This window comes from Chinchilla lanigera, unplaced genomic scaffold, assembly GCF_000276665.1.
Source record: "Chinchilla lanigera isolate Chin_1 unplaced genomic scaffold, ChiLan1.0 scaffold00079, whole genome shotgun sequence".
NCBI classification, from domain to species: Eukaryota; Metazoa; Chordata; class Mammalia; order Rodentia; family Chinchillidae; genus Chinchilla; species Chinchilla lanigera.
Window position 1 is genome coordinate 4,075,782 of NW_004955480.1, and position 18,961 is coordinate 4,094,742.

An 18,961-nucleotide genomic window follows, 5' to 3' on the forward strand; every position below is an offset into this window, starting at 1 on the left:
TCTTCAATATTTTGGCTTTTTCTTTTTCATGGCATTCCCTGTCGTGTCCCTTTTTTAAAAAATTCATGGCACTTTTCATCATCTGACGTACTCCACATTTTGTCAATATATTTAGTCTTGTATTGATCTCTTCCATTAGGGAAAGATTTTTCCAAAGGTTTTTCTAAGCTCCCCATTCTCCACAGGTTACAATGGAGCCTAGCATAAAATCAGGGCCCAACACATTTCTGTTGCACATATAATTGTGGTTTAATGAAAAAAGTATTACTATGAACCCATGAAGTTATACATTTTTTGTGGGGAGTTCAACAAATTAGTCTTTGGAAGACTAACTCAAGCTGTGAGAACACTCAAGAAAATGATCCAAATTAGAACACATGCACTTTCTTTAAAATAGCACAATTACTTGATTTTCTTCACATCTATTTGTTTTATAGGCTCACAGAATATTATATATGAGTATTGTATTACCCTTCTGGAAAATGGTTCTTCCTCTTCCATATACTACTATGATTTGAACTGAACTATCATAGTGACTTTGCTTGAATAAAATTCAGTTCCACAAGAAGAGATGACACTTGTCTACAGCTTCTCTGTAGATTTTTCAAAGAATGGTGTGGCTGTGAGTGTTCTGATCGTACAGACAAAGCTGCTCATGCAACAAGCACATCCTTTACCTGTGCTGTCATTTCTTTTGGTATTTCCTATAACACTATTGTATTTTTGTTTATTATTGCATAGTAATTTATGGAATCCTTGACAATAACATTTATTAATATCATTTATTGAGATAAATAATACATTATAATTGGTCATTCTGTTTATTATTTACTTTCTTTCTTTTTTTCTTTTAATTCTCACTTCCCCAAGTGTCAATAATAATATTAAGGAAATACAAATTAATAGTAGACTTGCTAAGGAAGCAGATTCAAATAAGAATTTTTCATTGACTTTTCTCCTTCTTGACATCTTAAAGTCTGTCTCTGAGAACAGATAGGAACTGGTGTAATGATTTGGCTTTGTTCTGATCGTCTGCATGTCTGGGAAGTTGTCTGTGTTTCTTTCCTTGGATAGTACTGCTGTTAGGAAGGTATGCATAATACTCCTGTCAACTTATATGACTGAACTGAGTTTTACAGTTATCTCTGTTATTTAACACCTTAATAGTCCTCCTGGAGAGCAATACTTCATCACACATGGCAATTTCTGCCAACAATTATTCCTGTGGTCATGGGCTTACTTTAGCTAAAATGCAGAAAAACAAACAAACAAGAACCCACACTTCTACTACAGGTCAAATGATAGTTGCTCATTTTTTCTTCAAGGACAACTGTAGTTTCATAAGCAGACCAACCTAGTAACCTACTGCTCTGTAGCTATCCTTTTGGTCAGAGGTGAGAAAAGTGTTCCACCAAGTCAAAGTGTCCACCTGGCCGTGCACATGTGTGCCCTGGTGTTCTCAGGAGTAACCCTGCCTTCTGAAATCCCAATGAGATTAACAGCTCTTTACATCAGTGAAAACCCTTCCCTAATAATGAACTTTTAATCACAAAACACATGCTAGTCTTCACTTTCAAACTTAAAACTTTGATATAAAGGTTATTTTACTTGATGGAATGTGAAAGGTTTTTACAAGTTTGAGGGAGTGGCAACCTTTACAAATTTATGTTAGACTATCTTTATTTTGCATGGCTATCTCCCAGAAAATCCTCTTGACATTAACAAGCTGTATTCTATTGTTGTCTTTGCTCTTTCAGAGAGTTGAGTTGGTTATCTTTGGGAAATCTCAAGTATGAAAATGGAGTAGAGGGCAGTTTTCACCTGTTCTCAGCACCATCCTCAAAGCCACTGACACTGTCCCCAGAAACTGAAGCTATGGGGTCACACACCAGCAATACAGTTTCCCAGAGCCATCCAAAATAAACATTTCCCATTATTTCAGACAGAAAACTAGTGTCAGAAAGGAGACTTTTCACTTGGTTTCTAAACAGTGCAGTTATGAAACTATGAAATATCTACCCGTCAAAGCTGGCTAATTTCAGTGACAGGCAATAGTTCTCCATAAAAATAATGAAATTCATGAATGATCAGCAAAAAATGATACTAATATTTCATAATTCATGCTAAAGGTGTAAAAGAGTGTTTCCCTTAAGCTCACATTTTATAAGCACAGACACTGTTTGCTGTGAGTTCCGTCTTCAGTGGAACTGTAAGTACTCACAGTGAGTTCAGAGAGCGCAGGCCTTGGAATGCATCCGGTGCCAGCTCAGAGATCTGATTATTGCTCAGGTCACTAGGGTTAGAAACAGGGTTAGATTACATTAAATAGGAAATCAGTGAGATTTACTGGAGGAGAGGTCTGCTTATGGCTTCTGTGTGTTGGTTCTGTACCTCTCGGGGCATGTGTACAATGTGTAACATAAAACATCTACAGAATTCTAAATTTAAAGGTAAATCGCAATTTTAAAATCAAACATTGGCTATTTGCTTCTTAATAGCCATGCTAAAAATAAGATTATTTTTGACAGTAGAATGTCTCAAGAACCTCAATAATACGATGATGACATACATTTGCACTTATGTGACCTGACACATGAAATTACAGAAAATTTTTAAAATTACAAGAGTTAGTTATTAAGATTAAAATGTTATTATAGAACTAGCAATCAGATAGTCACATCACTTAATATTTAAGCTGTCAGACTCTTAAATACTCACGTAGTTTTCCTTGCATGGGCATGACCTATATAGTTTTAAAAATTATACATATTCTAGAATAGTGTTCACTCACATTCTTCTAAGCTTTTTATATGGTGAGAAAGCTCCAGGAGGGATGACCTTGATTGAGTTCTGTTCCAAACGTCTGCAATAAAAATAATTCAATTTTTAAATAGAAACACAGGCTCTTAGATAGGTTTAATTCAACTTCAGAATTTATGACAAGAAGTAAACAGTGCTCTTCATGAGGTATTTGTTCTTTTTCCCTCAGAGATAATCACTAAAGTTAATTATGCCTTCCCCTAAATGTACAGCAGAACTGGAGTTAAGTATAGTGGTATGATCAAGATAATAAAAATATTCAGATGTTTTAGCTTCACAAGTCCATCAATATGTAGGCCTGTATTTCATTTGGAAGACAAAATATTTCCTGAAATCATGTTGGGAATACAGTTTGCTAACCTAAATATAAAGGAGAGAACTATACAGTGACATTATATTTAGCTTTATAATATGTTTTAAAGAAGAGTTTAACTTGCAAAGGAAATTACTATTGATTATTAAATTTTATAAACCTTTTGTCCTCTATAAAAAGCATATTAAAGGTTGAAAAATTATTACACTCACAAAATTAATTTTGAAGCCACTTATGTGGAAAAATCTTAAATACTCAATCTGAAAATTTAAGATAATTTCAGTAAGATAGTCTGGACTCTGTTGAATCATTATGTAAACATTTCACATAAAAATAGTGGCAGCAAACTACATTGAAATACAACTGAAGTACTTTGATGACATTAAAATCATGGCTGAAGGTCTCTTTGTGACAACAGTTTATACACCTAGCTATGAAAAACACAAGAAGGTGAATTTCCTTGTCACCTGGAAAATATTTTTGTTTGTCAAAAAACATGGGCTCTCAAACTCAGTCATCTCCATATAAATACTACTTTCTCTTTGCCTCTGTATTCCAGCGAGCTGGCTCTGGTGAGCCCAGCCCAGACTCACCCTCAATTGGCATCTGTGAATCTGGCCAATGAGGGTCCCAGGGAAAGACTGAAGGGTGAAAGTGAAGGAGAAGCCAGGGTCCTTTATCTGTGCCTCTCTCTCAGAGCACATCCACAACACTCACCTCAGCTGTGTCTTAATTTCAGCTCTTGGGAGTCCTCCCTCTAACTTTTATAACATCACCTCTGCTATGGTCTTTGTAGCATGAGAGGTGTCAGGGACTGTTTCCGGTGTCTCATTCCCACAACTGTCTAACCCATTCCCCATATTAAAATGTTTTACTAAACAACCAGGCATAAGCTTCATTAGCCTGCTTAAATTATAATCTATACAATTATATATACATAAACAAACATACATATATGTATATAAGTCTGGATACATGTAGATATATATGTGCATATACATGTATATATGCATTTAAATATGTATATGAGTGGCATACATAAATGTACTTTGTATTCATATGTGTACATTTCTTGCTAAAACACTGTTGGCTCCTAGGTTGCAGATTCAACTCAGAAGACAGGAAATAAATCATGAAAAAAATATGGAATATGGGTGTGGTATTTGCACTACTGATCTAGGTCTTCTTAAAGCAGAGGACTTTTTAAAGAACCTCTGAATATAGCAAAGAGTGTTTAAATCATTTCAGTATTATATTACTAATGAGTATATTTTGAATTGATGGATTAGAGAAAGTCTTTTTTGCCTTGATCCATTTTGATATTGAAAATTTAAGATGTTGAACACATAATCAATAAAAATATAAACAAGATAAGCTACAGATGAAACACTGCCAACTAGAATCTTTCTTTGAATTTAGACCAGTGGAATTTCATATCAATATCTTAAGGATTTGTTCATACTAACAGATCTCCAATGTGAAAAAATTAACAAATCTTTGTAATTTATAAATTTCTCTAACAGAAATGCAAAATTTCTTCATAGACTAGTTTTCATAAATACCATTTGAGTGTCTGAAAGCTATATAAAAAATTAGTCATTACCACTCATTCATTTATTAACAGTAAAATACTTAATTTCTACTCTGTGAAAATTATTTTATATGGTTAGAATTTCATGGTGAAGAAATGCAGACATACTTATACTTTTATGTAGATTTTACTGACAATCTAATTTTTCAGTTACATATCAAGATTAATTTCTTCAGTAAAAGTTCTTAAAAAAATGCTGTATTCGGCATTGTGATTTCCAGTCAATATCCTGACTTCACAAATGTGGCCGATGACTGAAGATCTTCCCGGAAATTTTAAAGTCCATTCATTATTTTAAAATCTCAAAGCCTAGAGTAGTTACAATGATCATTAAGAAATCCAGAGGTGCTTAAATACATGTTGTTATGATAATTTATGCTTAATCTACAATTACTTTCATTGATAAATGTCCCCACTCATGCAAACAAAACACAAAGATAAAAATGAGGCTGTAATTTTTAGAAAATGCATACTCCAAGTTTTAAATCAAAAATTCCTGATAGGTTAGTGTTAGATTTTATAGGGTAGTATAAAGATAGTACAGCAGCGCTGCATGTGTTGTTCAATACTGCATGTACCATGAGTAAATAATCACGTTGCAAACAGTTTCACTTACAACGTACACAACAGAAAGCTACACAATGACACGTACAATGGATCTGCCTGCTTTTCTGCATTTATCTGTATCTTTTCAATCCTGTTCAAAGCGTTTGAAAGAGAGCGTATATTGTTATTTACACTGACTCAGTAGCTAATTGGTTTTTTATTACACTGTCTCAGCAGTCCATTAAGACAACGCATAATTGCATCCTTCATTCAAAGAGGCAGATTATCAAGCAGGAAAATATACTACTATTGATAGACATTCAAAAAAATATTTCAAAATGTCTGCTGTCTCATTTTGTTAGTGAGCAAGCAATTAATGTGTATTTTCTGCAAACTTGTAGAAATTTAAGATGAAGTATTATTCTTTTGCATTCCAAAAACTTTAGCTTGTATTGGATAAACTACAAAATCATTCATCTCAAATGGTGTCTTTCTATTAAAACAAGGGCGAAAGAGCTTCAACCAAAGTACAAAAACACGTGAATGATACCTATTACAGTTTTCAGGTAATAGTAAAAAAATAAAATTACATTTTTTATTTCTGCTATCTTTTAATCTTCTGTTTTAATAGCATAGAATCTCCTGAATTTTAAAGAGTGCAAATTTGAATCCATTGTTCTATGAAGAATCTAATTAAAAATATTCCAGAGTTATGAAAACAATAGTGTAATGGTTAAGGCATATTTGCATGCTGAGGATAAGATCTACTATAACTAACAAACTTCCAAAAGCCAAAGCTTTGGAGAAAATGCAATATTTGATTTTGGAAGTAAAAATAATTCTGCAAAATGAATGGTGGAGAAAACTGTATACATATCATACTCTAATAAAAAATTCTTTTCCATGTAAATGTCACCAGAACTTTTCTCTTCTCAGGATTCATTTGGTCAAATCCCAGATATGTTATCATTGTGAGTATATGCACAAATACCTATATAAATCCACACACATACACACATATGTATGTCTGTTATTACTTCTTCAAACTTTTTTTGTTTTTTTTTTTGTTTGTTTTTTCTGGTACTGGGAATCGAACTCATGATCCCGCGCTAGCCAGGCAGGTTCTGTGCTGCTGAGCTAAATCCCCAGCCCCTAAGTCTTCAAACTTAAAGGAAATTTTACTTACACACCAATGTAATGAGAAAATGAACAGGTTTACTAACTAGTATAATAAAAAAATTCAGTATGCTTAGCCAGTATAAGAATTTTCTTTCCTCCCCTCTCCCAGCCCTACATTTCTCTCTTTTTCTGTCTAATTATTCCTATTGTATGATACAAGTGTTTTTCCATGTCATTGTTTCTATTTTTATTTTTTTTTGTGGTTTTTCTCCGGTACCGGGAACCGAACTCACGACCTTGCGCTTGCCAGGCAGGCGCTTTTGCCGCTGAGCTAAATCCCCAGCCCCCCATGTCATTGTTTCTAAAAGATAATATCAAGCAATATATATCATTTAATAGCTGTATTTCAAAGATTAGAAAAAAAAGGAAAATCATGGATTGTGCTCTATTGTATTTTGGGGACTATTAGAACATGACAATTATATACAGGTTTAACTTTTAATCCAATTAACTTCAATTTCCTCACTTGTGGATTGATGGACACCATGACATATAAAATAAGGTGTTATCAGTGAGATCCTTGCCAGTAAAGTACACAGCACACACCATGGTTAGGCAATCAAAAGAGAAAAAAAAACTCCAACTAGTCCTGAACACATTTAAAAGATATTAAGCAATGCTAGTATAGTTTAAATTATACTTATAGCTCACTGGCATTCAATTCCTACGCATTATTCTCAATGCTTTTCTTTCTTTTTTTTCCTTTTTTTTTTTTTTTGTTTTTTTTTCCGGTACCAGGGATCAAACTCACGACCTTGTGCTTGCTGGGCAGGCGCTGTGCTGCTGAGCTAAATCCCCAGCCCCCAATGCTTTTCAAATTAAGTTATTTTGGCAAACTATATAAAATAACATCACAAGCTAAATCATAAATAGCCCTCCTTAAAACATCTCAAAAAGATTTTTTAAAATGTGTCCCTTAGTGATTAAGAGTATGATTTTTTCTCTCTCTCTTTTTTTTTTTTTGTACCGGGAATCGAACTCAGGACCTTGCATTTCTCCCTGGGTCTTAGAGTGTGAGCTTTGGATTTAGGTAGACTTGGATTAAATTTTGGATCTGCCTCTGATTAGCTCTGTGGACCTTAGAAAAGGTAGTTTCCTTTTTTGTGTTGTGGATTCTCTTTCTGCAAAATGGAGAAAACAGAACATAATATTTTGATGAAAATTATATAAGGTATAAAGAAATTGTTTTTATGGTTGAAAAAGTAAAAGAATAAAAATGTGAGAATGTTTATATACATATATCATTTATATATGTAGCACTATATAATAAAATTGTACAATATATATTAGTTTTACATGCACATTATATAAAATAGTCTTCCTGTCACATGATTTGATCTCTATTATGAAATAAATACCTATCATCCCAAATAATATTTTAAAATTGACTGAGAGTACATTTTTGTTTGTAACTCAGTAACAGTATATTAAACTAATACACGTACATTATTCATATAACAGCTGAAAAATACATATCAGGTTGAATTTTCTGTGATCAACATGATTAAAAAATAGCACTTTGTCTAATTTGGAGACTGACTTAGACAGTCAAAAAAGTTTCTACAATAGCCAGTTAAGTATGAATCTGGATTGATTGTCTCTGTAATGTGCAGCCCAGATGCTGATTATACATGGCAATAAAACTGACCGTTCTTTGTATTTTCTCCATCTGCTTTTAACATAAATGGCAAAAACAGCTGCCGGAGAGCAGAACGTGGATTTAATGGGTTGATGGGAGGGAAGGCAATATGACTCTGGCTTCTGAATCTCAACTGGTTCAGGATAACAAATATATTCTAATCATAGGTAACATCAGCCCGGCATCTGCAAAGGAGGAAAAATCTATATTCCTTTGAGATTAGGGATTCTCTTGGCTATTCATAATAAAGCCAAAGTAAGTTCTGTATATCTCTGGAAAGTCACTTCCAACTTTAGGACAAAATGCATACCATTGAAATCCTTAATATGTCTTTACATGAAATGACCCAGCATATTTTAGAGTACAGCATTATTTGTTTTGTAATAACAGTCTTCAGATCTCTCTAAGTTTAATAAATATCTTCAACAGCTGAGTGCACATTGGCCTCTAGAGGGAAACTTTGCATGTAGCTAGCGTTTTTGCTTTAGGACTGTGTCCACACTGATTAACAGCCATCCCTGTCTTGGGATGATTTGTTTCTGAAAATTATCCATTTCCTTAATCTCATTTTATTTCTTCTGATGTCATTCTGGAATATACTCTCCTGGGTACAAATTCAATATTTTCATAGGAGAAAAATGACTCTTATTCCATTTGTTCTTATAACCACGTACAGCAAGAAAAAAATATGTCATGTGTGCATAAGAATGTGTAAGTGTGACTTTTGAGTCAGTGTTAGTATTTCCACGCATTTGCTTAACGAGATACATATTTAAATGCAAGGATACACTCAGTATACACAGTCAAGTGGTTTAGGCTTAAAGCGAAAGAAAAAAAGACAGACACATGACTATGTTTCCATATGTAATTCCATATATAATTCTGTTCTTTAGCTTTTCATTAATAACTAAAACCATTGGGGCACTTCCTCTGGGTTGACGCTGAGCTAAATCACTCTATTACTAATCATTATAGTTTCAGAAACATTTGTAAATTACTTTCATATTCCTCTCCTTTAGCTATATTAATCAATGAGTTGGCTATAGTTTCCATTCCTCTTCATCCTTGCATGAAATTGTTCTTCAAGTTATCCTTTATTGTTTTTTCTAAAGTTTACATAACATTGTGATCGTTACCAGCAGATGAACTATATAAATCTTCACTTGAGACTTGATGGCTGATGACCCATAAATCTATAACATAATCGCTGAAATGCAAATGAGAAATTCTTTTATTCTGATATTGAACAATAGTTTGACTATATACCAGATATCTTTGGTTTTATGCTAGAGTCAATATGGGTCTTAATTTACATTTGAGATGTCTTCATTTATTTTTGTAGAAGTTTTAAGGGAATCAGCTGCATTATTCCCAGAGTTATGTCTTGGAATAGGTTCCCATGCCCTGCCCAGGCTACTAAGCCTGCCTTCTTCACCCTTTATACAGACAGATGCTCAGCCCGTCTAGGTGGGCTCCGTTCCTCCCAAACACCCTCTACTGCATGTTAGAGTGATTTTTTTTCTAACAAGCAAATCCAGTCAAGCTGCAACTTTACTTAAAACATTTCTTTGTATTACATAATATATAATACAAAGCATAAAAAGTAAAAATAGCTTTGAACAGTGTTTATATGAAAATGTCTTTCATAGTATAACTATGACTATTCATTTTATAACAAGTAGTATCACAGAAATGCTTTTTGGTTTTTTAAAATTATATATATATTGGAATACAGTGAGCATTGACTTACATATATACTTTAATGCTGATATTATCTTATTTTGATGCTGACTACTTATCTGATGACATTTTAATTTAAGATATTATTTGATTAAAAAAAAAACTAGCCCTTTATGGTATTTGGTGATATGGTATATGGTATATACCTAGTTTTTGCTATAGGGACTACCTCAGAACAAAATTTGAAAATATCATTTTAATTCCAAATATTGTAGTGGTAGTTCCTTATTTGAAATTAGATTTGCATAAAAATCAATGAAAGTATTTTCTACAGTAAGCAATTATGAAATAGTTTCTCACAAGTCTGGAAAAATTACATAGTTTCCTATAGATTGTTTCAGTAAGAATGAAGTAAAAGAAAGTGATTCAATGATTTTTGGAAATATTATCATTATGTGTTAATTATTTCAAAAGTGTTCTCATATGTATTTCGTATGTAAACAACCATAAATATTGGAAGTATTTTCATATTAGCTAGCCTAGGGAAACAGTTAAAACTTTTCCCGCTGAAAACAATTTCACTTGTGAATTACAAGTCTAACTAACAAGACAAACACAGACTACAACCTAGCAGTGGCAAACTTTTTAGAGGTGAGTCCTCAGATTGTAACCAAAAACTCACTCATTTATTGCAAAGTGCCAACACTACAATGAAACCTGAAGATTGAGTCTGTAGTTTAAAAAAAACAGGTCATACATTAACATGGCTAGTCTGAAAAGAAAAACAGCGCATATGCCATAAATTTGTCAACACTGCTATTGCCTATTTATTTCTTTCATATCAAGTTAAATAAAAAATTGTTTCATTTGCTTTACTTCAATATTTCATCATGGTCTAAATAGTAAAGTGAAATTATTCTACAAGTGCTATAAAAAAATAGTCAAACTGTATATCATGTTCACTTTTTCAACTTATTGAAAAAGTTTGGTACAATTAGAATAAAGTGAATTGTACACAACTTGATAGCTGTGCAATTTATTGAGATAATAAGGACACACTAGCAATTAAAAACTCATGTTTGACTCCATAGGTATTTGCAATTCTCTTAAATCAGCCAATACAGAAAAATCAAAGTTACATTCCCCTACATACAGAAAGCTCAAAACTTGAAGATATGGACATAATTGGGTATTACTTGGTATATTTAAGGATTTAAAATTTGACAAGCTGCAACTGCAGATACAGCACACAGAAAGTGTTAATCATATATGAGAAGAATTTGTCTAAATAGAAATGGAGAAATAAATTTTAAATGGTGCATTCAGTATCGACCACACAAGTTATAATCAAAAAAGATCGTTTAAGAATCATTTTTTCTTTCATTTTTAAAATTATGCATTCCAGTGATTTAAAGGAAGAAAAAGGAATAAAAGTGTCTGCAAATCTTTTATTTAATCTCCATGATTATGAGTCTCTTTGAAAGAGGCTTCTTTATTACTGGACTAGAAAAAGTCACTGAATAAATGAATTTCCTTTATATTTTAGCCATTTTGACTAGCACCTCTCATAAATGCATTGCACTTTCTCAGATCTGCAGTAAACCTTTGGAAACATGGAAACCACACTCTGAAGACCTAGGCTGGAGAACTTCACTGCCTTCCCATAATTTGAACATTTGCTAATCTTCTTTAAGATAAATAAAAAGAAAGAACTGCATTGCTACCAATTTCTGAGTCAAAAAAAGGTCAGCCCAGATAGATGCAACAGGATATAAGAGCAATAAGACATACTAAATTGCTACAACCTCTTTCTCACTAAACGCTGTCCACGATTCATGGAATTTCCACATAATAGCTTGTAAAGGCGCTATGCCACGGAAAATCCATAACCGGATTGAAGAGAACTAAATGTCTACTTTAAAGCAATGCATCACGTTGTATTCAAAATTTAACTCCTCCAGATGTTATCTGAGAAATTTATTCTGAAGTTTTGATATACAGAGAATCAATTTGCTATTAGCAGTTTTATTGCTGTGGACGAGATCCTACATAGACTGGCCTGAGGCACTACACCCCTTTAAGAACAAGGTTTTTTTACCAGCAGAATCCAAAGCAGCAAAGTGCTGGAACGTTTCCAGGGCAGGAGCAGCTTCTTCATTTTCCATTTAATTTTGTATTGAATTACACTTTGCATTTGTTATATATATATATATATATATATATATATATATATATATATGGAAAATGGAGGGATGGAAGCTGTCCAGACTATCCAGACTATGTGCCTGAGCTTTCATGGTGTTGGTGAAGTATTGCTCAGTACTGGGGCAGAAATGGAGAGGAAAACAGACATATTTCTACCATGCTAAAGCTTTTAGTGTGGCAGGAGAGTTGGACATTAATCAAAGTGCCAGATTAAACTGATATGTCCCATGCAGATACAATTCAGAGGACTATGAGAACACTTAATAAAAGTGTAGGGAAGATGGCATTATCATGGATTATAGATACAAAGTAATAGGAAACAGCTCTGTTTTGCAAACATTCCGATAACTTACTGCCATGTCTTTCTTTCTGCTTCTATGTTCTCTTCTTAGGTAAATTTCCTAAAGTTTTTCCTCTCTTGTTTGTCTGATAACCTATCAGTCTCTCTTCATGACAGTCACATTTTCTCTTCTTCCATATTACAAGCTATGTCTAACTCTCTTGAAAGGCCTGAGAAAAGGAACTGTGATTTGCAGTCAAGTAAATACAAAGGGGAGGAGATCAGTGTAACCATTTCAGAACTGAACTTTTTGGTAACACTGGTTAACTTTTCAAATCTTCCTCTTTTTAACACCAAGTGATGGCCTTTGAGGAATTTGAGTTAAAGGTCAACAGATCTCATTAGAGAGGGAATTTGGATTTTAGAGAAGTACAAATTTGAATCCAAGACTCATCTGTAACATAATTGAGTTAATTCATATATGTCAAAAAGAAGAGTATTTTTTAAATGCTGGCTTCCTCAGCTGAAAAGGGGGAAAATATCTCAAAAACATATAGAGATTCAAATCAATACAGGGAACAGAAAAATTCAACAGATTTTCAACATTCTAGACCAATTTTACCCTGTACCATTAAATAGTCTATTAATTCAACATTTCTCTTTACTGATTTTATGCTAGTAAACACAGTTTGTCTACATGGAGAAAATGAGCTGTTCCTTTGTGTGTTTAACTATCAATGTTAGCTAATACAGCTTGATATTTTTAACATGCATAAGTGCTAAATTTTGACTACTTTTTAAATTATGTATTCATTACATATATATTTATTAAACATTTAACAAGTTCCAACTATGTGCCAACATACTAAACTTGTTGTTGGTTATTCAGTGGTGATCACAACAAAACTGGTTCTGCCTTCATAGAGTTTATACTTTAGTAGGAAAGACAGATGTTAAAAAAGAAACACAAATACATATATAATTTTAAATGTGATAATTAGGTATAGTCACACCTGCACGCCTAGCTTATGCATGGGAAGGTAGATTATGGACCATAGTGAAATCATCAGTCACTGACAACTCATAAAGAAAGCATATGTATCACTTTTCCTCTTTAATTTTATAACCTCCCGTCTCAGGTCAAGGAGATCAGCTGATAGGATGTGTGTATATAAAAACAAGGAGTCACTAAACTAGTGAGTTACGCCACTGTAACGAATAATAACGAAGGTATTTTGTTGGCACTGAAGGTCAGTATGATTTATTAGCTGATGCTCTACTGATAAAGCTGATAATGTAATAATCAGAGAAGTTAAGTTCACCTAGAACTTCACATATGCTTTCATCTCTACTTATAAATTTAATTTATTGTGGCTTTACCTGATACCCCACCTCTTCCATATAGGCAAACTCAATGGGATGTATTACTTAGTGTAACTTTCATGATACTAAATTCCACCATTATGCAAAATCCAAACAGCACACAAACTCAGAGAAAAGCTCTGTGATAAAAAGTAAACTAGACTGCACAAGGCAAGCATTTCAAATGTCTCACTTTCCTCAAATAGATTATGTTTACAACTTATTTTTTTTCACCCTACAATAGCTTCCTGTTCTTCATTCTGGTAATCTGATCTGATCACTTCTTTCCTATGTCCACAATGATTTTGCTCCCTGATATATCTGAACTCTCACACTTTCCTTTCTCTATGTTCTTTCTGACTTTCTAGTGATTGGAGGTTTCTGGATCTTAAAATCTTTTTGTTCTTTATAGAAACAATTGTCTTTTCTTAAAAGGAATTCTTATTTAGCCAAACTCTTCCAACGGCCCCGGATCTGTTCTCTCTAATATTCATAATATTCTCTTTGTTAACACTCTGAGAAGTTGCTTATTATCAAAATTGAATCCTTTAAGCACAATACACTGGTCAAATCCCAAGGCTGTTTTCGGACAATGGCAGTTCACTAGCAGTAATATCTGCTTTTGACGCCTTTTCTATTTTCTTTGTTCCTGCCCTCTGTTTCTCTCTTTTGATTTTGGGGTTTCTATTTTCTTGTTCTCCTTTCTACTGTCCATTTAAGGGTCAACTTTTCTCATTCTTCTAATAATTACTCTGAAACCTTCCCTCAAGTCTTTGTGTTGCTCCAGAATTCTGATATAGTGTATTGTTTTACCACTTCTAAGGGGGTGACTGGAATTTCAGTATTTCACTGACTGGCCTCACCTCATGCTCTTTTCCAGCTTTGGCCCTGCTCCTCAGCCCCTACATGCAGTGATAGAACCATCACCTTGGCATCAGTCATGATTGACATCTTCGGTTCCTGTTTTTCTGTCATGAATTCATTTTGCCAAATCCCATGAATTCTGCTTCTCCCATGAATTCTACTAGCTGTTGAACCTGTTTGCACTTCACCATCCTCTCTATTACCTACTACCTCAAGCCCTTTGCACATCTCCCGTGGATCAATGGAAGCACCTTTTAAGAGTCCTTCCATACCGCATTCCCTCCTTTTGCCAAAACCCTGGCACACAACTGTCAAACAAATTCTTCTGGAACATTTGCTTCAAACTTCTGGGCTCAAGTATCTTCCAGACAAAGTCTAATATTTTGTATTATCAACACCCCCCATGAATTAGCTGTATGCACTTAAGAATCAAAAATCAGTCAAACTGAGTTCTTTTTTTATACTGTCTTGCACTGTCATCCGTTTTGCTGATACGCTTCGTCTTCTGTTAATTCTGAGAGCCTTTCTCTCACCTCTGTATTTCCATTCACAACCTTTCTTTTCATGCTGTTTTTAAATCATTTCCCCATTGAATCTTCCCTGATTGAAGCACCATTTGGGGAACAATAAGTATACTCTAGGCCTCTATAGCTGTACAGGTGTTATCTCATTTCAAGTAAACAAAAATCCTTAGTTTCAGAGAAAGAGATACAGGCAGAGGCTAAGTAATTTCCACAAACTTCAGAGTTAGTAAAGTGGTAAATAAAGCTAAGATTCCAACTAACATGCTCTGACTCTACTTAACCATTGCATTTCTCCCCCTACTTTATGCCCTTTGAAATACCGTCAGATGTATGTGTTCACCTTTTCTAACATTTTCTTTGCTTAAATCTTACTTCAGAATTATCAAATTGTATGTTAAATTTGCTAGTAATATAGGACCCCTGGAGAATTCATGGCACCTTTATTTACCTAAATGCTTGTGCCCGAAAAGGTGATGAATACTCTACCCTCCCGTTTAAAACTTTAGTATGTTTTCTATTGCCTATTTCATCATATCCAGTATAATCCAATTAGCTTAAATGCCCTCAGGAATCTCTGGCTTTAAAATTTGACAGGGATGCATTTTTTAGAGCATTATTTTTTCCAGTGCCTCAACATGAATCTGTTATACTAATAAGGTTCAAATATAAATCTTTCAAATAAAATGCCACTTTTGTATTTGTTTCTGACATTTCTCTTCCATGGAATGTCATCTGCCTTTTCCAAAACTATGCCTCATTCTTCCTCTACACTTCAGCTACAGAAAACATTTAAAAGTGGCTTCTATAGGTAAGGTAGTAGTCCATCAATTAAAATTCTGCTTAGGATACTATTATTGTGTAACTACATTATTTAATGTTTTTGTCAAGACCTCATGGGTTCTGGAGTCTACAGAGGAATATATCTTATATTCCCAAGTTCCAAGAACACTCTTAAGCACATATTAGATTCTTTCAAATAATGGTGGCAGGTGTTATAAGCTAAGCTTATTTTCACCTAAAGTAAATTAAGCAGTTAAATTTTCAAATAACATAAAGGAAAGAAGTTAAATTGTTAAGAACTTCTGAAAATGATAGTGTTGGTCAAAACACATCTTTTATTACAAAATACACAAAAACTAAGTGCTGAATTGCAATTTAGAATTGGCCTATAAAACAATAATAAGATAGGCTGGGTGGCTTGAGATGCTTTCTTAATTAATGGATACTGAGGTAAAGATTTTTCTCTAGTTCTTCCTGCAGAATGGTAAAAGCATCCCATTTTACATCTTAAGTGACCTTGTCTCATCACCATACCCTGTCTCAGGCCAGGACATAGAAATGCATTTAGCAGCTGCATACAAAGTATGTACACAGTACTGTGTCATGAGAATTCAGCTGTAGATGGAGGTAAGAACTGACTCGAAGAAGCTCAGTGCTTACTAACTTTATGCTTTTTATACTTGGCGTTGGACTATTCATTCAAACACTGCAGTGAAACTGCCCTTTAAAACAAGCTCCTGGTAAGGTGGAGTCTCACTGAGTCATCTCGGGGCTCTGACTCTCTCAGTCCCAGTTGTCTCCCTCTGTGCACTCCTTGTGTTCTAATCTCTGAAATGACAGTAACAAATGTACAGAAATGGAAGTACGGACTAACACTCTTGGTTTTTGTGAAATAGTCTGAAAACACCATCTCAAGAAAAAAAAAAGTACTATTTTTTCCTTTAATGTATTTCTCTTAATTCTACTTCTGCAAATAAATAAATAAATAAATAAAGAGAAGGTGAAAGAAAGAAAGGCCTAGCCACTTAAATACGGCACTTAATTAAACAGAGTAAGGGTCAATACACCTTTGAAAGGAACATTTGTCTAAGGTAATTGATCAGAAGTGCCTTTATAAACCCGAAGTGTCCTAAAGAAGATCATGGTTTGATTTGCCAGGGAGGAGGAGGGATACAAAGGAATTTTAGGTCACATACATTTCTGTGATGGTCTCCGGCAGGTTTGTGGGGATCTCAGTGAGACCTTTCCCACGACAGTCTACGATATTGTTGCTACAGGTACAAGCAGCAGGGCAATGCAAGACACTGCAAGAAGGAGCCATAAAGGACTGGTGACCTAAAAGAGAGATAAACAACTGTCAGTTTTCCTCCTGTAGTAGTAGTGAGGCATTCAGACTTGGCTCAATTAATAAATCTCATGACAAAAATACATTTCTCTAAACACATTCGTTTCTCATAAAAAGTTCCTATACGTCTAAAATGTATGTTAGGAAGCATGCATTTATATTTTTAGGCTAATATTCAGATGAAGCACATAAGATTTTAAATACCCCTCATACAATTGGTAATTTAAAAAAGTTGAAAAAATTGTGAGAGGCTAAATTCAGACTCAGGACCAGAATTCTATTCAAAATTATTCTTGAGTTCCCACAAAAAGCAGCAATTTCAGGCTAATAAATGTCCATTTTTAATAAGCTGAAATAGAGATCAGTCTTTATCAAATTTATGTGGCTTAATTTACTTTGTCTCGTAAAAGAGAAAGCAACATGGCAAGACTTCCATGCTGGTAGATATACATGTTGCTCAAGGTAAGTCATCCTGTGCCAATAAAAGTGGGTGAAAATTATATAATGCTAAGTTTGATGTTCGGATAGGTTCAAAATTACTACTTCTTTGATGTTATTGTATTAACTTGTATCGTGTCATTCTGTAATTGTTCATTTATATGATTCTTTTCAGAGCTTTACAGAGCTAATTTTACCATAAATAGTTAAACTGCACCCAGGTGCTTTTACAATTCAATATTTGGAAACAAGACTGCTTTGAAATTAGATTGTATGGTTGGAAGTATAAACAACAGAATGCCAGGGAGCCACACCAAATGGTCATCTGCAAAGATAAAGCCTCTCTAGGAGGGGAGAGACAGTCCTCTATGGCCTGCCAGAAAGGTTCCTGGTTGTAGTGTTAAAGGCTGTGAGATGTGCTACCCCGATCCTTTAGACAAGCTCTAAAACTAGAATAGTATTCTCAGGCTAAAAAAGAAATGTGAACTTGCCTTCTTCCTCATCTAGAAATCAGGAAGGAAAAAGCAGAGAGAAAAAGTGGTTAGTAGTGAATTGCTAGTCATTCCATTGCTTCATCTTCAAAAGAGCAATCAGACCTATTGACAACATTCCATGACAGTGTGAGAGAAGGTTTTTTTATATTTTAAAAAGAATGGAAAAGTTTATTAAAAAGTCTAAAAGATAACAATTAAATAGAATCAAGTACTAGCAATAGCTCTCTACTCTTTTTAAAAACTATTTGTACTGCATTACAGTCCCTTGAGATGCTTGGGGCACTGGTTCTAGGACTCCCAAACCTGAGGCTGCTCCAGTCCCTTCTATAAAATGACAGTATATGAATGTAAGCTGCACACATCCTCCCTATACTTTGAACATCACCAGATTACTTATAATACCTAATACAGTGTAAATACTATGTAAATAGTTTGCACTGTATTGCTTAGGAAATAATGATGAGAAAAACTTTTGTACACATTCAAGATTGATGCAATTTTTTTCAAATATTTTCAATTGCAACTAGTTGAATCTATGATTACAGAATTTGTGGATATGGAGTGTCAACTATATTATATGTACATTAAATAAATATTATATATATTGTTCTTTTACATTTTGAACAGATACTTCTGAAGCAGAACTAACACTATATTTATAAAATATATTATGTATCAGCAGAGATATGTATACACAAATGCATGAACATATAAAAATACATATGCACACTGTGTGAATAAATATAATCTTTGGATCCAACAACATAAACTTGGACAAGATTACAATTATTCATTGTATTTTAATCTCTAGAACACAGATAAGTTTATGTTGCTCTTGTGGTTGTTTTGAGAGAATTAGAATGGGTTAAGTATATTTGAAATATTAAGATTGGTGCTTAAG

The 18,961-nt window shown here is 33.8% G+C and overlaps 1 protein-coding gene across 4 annotated transcripts in view; it reads right to left on the reverse strand.

The window, feature by feature from the left end:
* Positions 1-18,961, reverse strand: part of Slit2 (slit guidance ligand 2) — a 331,184-nt gene that overhangs the window by 92,805 nt on the left and 219,418 nt on the right. For 2 of the 4 annotated variants that reach the window (XM_005402478.2, XM_013503310.1), the window contains exons 9-12: positions 18,058-18,069; positions 16,980-17,118; positions 2,792-2,863; positions 2,222-2,293 (exon numbers count right to left, since the gene is read on the reverse strand). In XM_005402478.2, coding sequence (XP_005402535.1) covers positions 2,222-2,293; positions 2,792-2,863; positions 16,980-17,118; positions 18,058-18,069 — 295 coding nt within the window. The remainder of the gene's footprint in view (positions 1-2,221; positions 2,294-2,791; positions 2,864-16,979; positions 17,119-18,057; positions 18,070-18,961) is intronic. The other 2 variants (XM_005402479.2, XM_005402476.2) reach the window with 1 other exon arrangement.